This window comes from Salvelinus namaycush, unplaced genomic scaffold, assembly GCF_016432855.1.
Source record: "Salvelinus namaycush isolate Seneca unplaced genomic scaffold, SaNama_1.0 Scaffold885, whole genome shotgun sequence".
Classification (NCBI taxonomy): domain Eukaryota; kingdom Metazoa; phylum Chordata; class Actinopteri; order Salmoniformes; family Salmonidae; genus Salvelinus; species Salvelinus namaycush.
In genome coordinates this window covers 85,001-87,686 of record NW_024061625.1, presented here as the reverse complement: position 1 = coordinate 87,686, position 2,686 = coordinate 85,001, and the positions used below count along the sequence as shown (strand labels likewise).

The 2,686-nt window shown below is 43.0% G+C and overlaps 1 protein-coding gene across 1 annotated transcript in view; it reads left to right on the top strand.

The window, feature by feature from the left end:
- The first annotated feature begins 276 nt into the window (after positions 1 to 276).
- Positions 277 to 2,686, top strand: part of LOC120043281 (collagen alpha-1(XI) chain-like) — a 74,822-nt gene continuing 72,412 nt past the window's right edge. The window contains exon 1 of the mRNA XM_038987903.1: positions 277 to 304. Within this exon, the coding sequence (XP_038843831.1) occupies positions 277 to 304 (28 nt within the window). The remainder of the gene's footprint in view (positions 305 to 2,686) is intronic.

Below are 2,686 nucleotides of genomic sequence, written 5' to 3'. Positions count from 1 at the left end.
GAAGCCTGGGTAGGAGGAGACGGACCTACTGGTTGCCGCTCTAGTTACAGAGAGCTGGTATATGTCCCATCCACCCAACTACCAGGTTTGAAACAGGGAAGGGACTCAGGGGAAATGCTAATTTGGTATAGAGCAGAACCTAACTCACTCCATTAATAATCAAAACAGGAACATGTTACATTTGGCTAGAATTCTAGCGAAGTGAAATATCCTTAACAAGAGAAATGTCCCTCCTGTGTGCTACCTATTCCCCCCACTAGAATCCCCATAACTTTAATGAAGAACAGCTTCTCCATCCTGGAGGGTAAATCAATCATTTCCAGCCAGGGACATGTAATTAGTCTGTGGCGACCTAAATGCCCAGAACTGGACACGAACCTGACCCCTCAGCACACCGGGGGACAAACCCTGCCTGCAGGTGAACAGCATTTCCCTCCCCCATATGCCCCCTAGCCACACATGACACATAACCAACAAAAACGGGTCACAACGTCCTGCAGCTCTGTCGCACGCTGGGTATGTACATAGTCAAGAATGGTAGGCTTCGAGGGGACTCCTATGGCGGTAAACCTTATAGCTCCTCTCTGGCAGTAGCACTGTAGACCTACTTTATCACTGACCTCAACCAGGTCTCTCAGAGCGTTCACATCAGCCCACTGACACCCCTATCATATCACAGCAAAATTACGTCTACTTGAACAGAGCATACTCAATCATGAGGCATCAAGCCAAAGGAACTGAGTAACATTAGAAATGCTATAGATGGAGGAATGCAGTTTTGGAAACCTAGACCAAAAAACATTAGGCAACGAGCTAAATCCATCCCTTTTAGACAACTTCCTGGGTAAAATGTTCCACTAGCATAGTGAAGTGTAAACTTTGCAGTAGAAAATCTTAACATATATTTACCTCTCGCTTCCCTATCACATCTAAAAATCTCAAATAGAAAACGAACGAAAATGACACAATGACAAATGGTTTGATGAAGAATGCAAAAATCTAAGAACGAAATGAGAAAACTGTCCCAACCAAATACATAGAGACCCCGGAAAACCTGAGTCCTACGCCTTCACTATGGTGATCCTTAAACATACAGAATACACTACGGAAAAAGAAGGACCCGCATGTCGAAATCAGCTCATGTACTTGAGAATCCATAGACTCTACCCAATTCTGGGAAAATTTGAAACACTAAACAAACAAGACACTAAGAATTATCTATCCAATGGAGATGTATGGGAAACCACTTCCTCCAATCTTTTTGGCTCTATAACAAAGAATAAAGAGCAAAAACATATACCTGATCAAATACAAATCCTCGAATCAACTATTAAAGACTCCAGAACCCACTGGATTCTTCCAATTACCTTGAATGAGTACAGGACAAAATAAAACCTCCAACCCAACAAACAACGCCTGTGGTGTTGAATGGTATCTAAAATGAAATGATCAAATAACAGACAACAAATTCCAATTGGCTATACTAAAACTCTTTTACTCGGGGTCCTTAGCTCCTGGCATCTTCCGCCAATATTTTTGAACCAAGGAACTGATCACCCCAATCCCAAAGTGCGACCAATTTGAACCCATAACTACCGTGGAATAGGCGTCAACAGTAACCTTGGTAAAATACTCTGCATTATCATTAACAGCAGACTCCGTACTTTCCTCAAGAACACAATGTCTGAGCAAATTTCAAATTGGCTTTTAACCAAATTTACCGTACCCAACGACCATGTATTCACCCTACAACCCTACTTGACACCAAACAACCAAAACAAAGCAAAGTCTTCTCATCGCTTTGTTGATTTCAAAAAAAGCATTCGACTCAATTTGGCTATGAGGGTCTGCTAGACAAATTAATGGACAGTGGTGTTTGGGGTAAAACCTTAACGACATTATAAAATCCATGTACACACCACAAGTGTGGCGGTTAAATTGGCAAAAAACACACACATTTCTTCACACAGGGTCGTGGGGTGAGACAGGGACAGCTTAGCCCCCCCTCTTCAACATATATATCAACGAATGGCGGCGGGCACTAGAACTAGTTCTGCTGCAACCGGGTTTTTCTCCTTCTCGTACTTTCCGTCCTCTATCTGAATCCGAAGATCCAATGTCTACTGTTTGCTGATGATCTGGTGCTTCTGTCACCAACCAAGGAGGGCTACAGCAGACCTAGATCTCTGCACAGATTCTGTCGACCTGGGTCCCTGACAGTAAATCTCGTAGACAAAATAATGGTTTTCCAAAAAGGTCCAGTCGCCAGGACCACAATTCCATCTAGCACCGTTGCCCTAGAGCACACAAAAAACTTACATACCTCGGCCTAAACATCGCGCCACAGGTAACTTCGCACAAGCTGTGAACGATCTGAAGACAAGGCAAGAGGGCATTCCTATGCATCAAAAGGAACATAAATTTCAACATACCAATTAGGATCTGGCTAAAATGACTTGAATCGTCCATAGAGACCATTGCCCTTTATGTTTGTGAGGTCTGGGGTCCGCTCACCAACCAGATTTCACAAAAGTGGGACAAACAAAACCAAATTGAGACTCTGCATGCAGAATCTAGCAAAATATCCTCCGTTAGTACAACGTAGACACCAATAATGCATGCAGAGCAAATTAAAGGCCGCTACCCACTAAATTTCCAAAATCCAGAAAGAGCGTTAATTCTACAC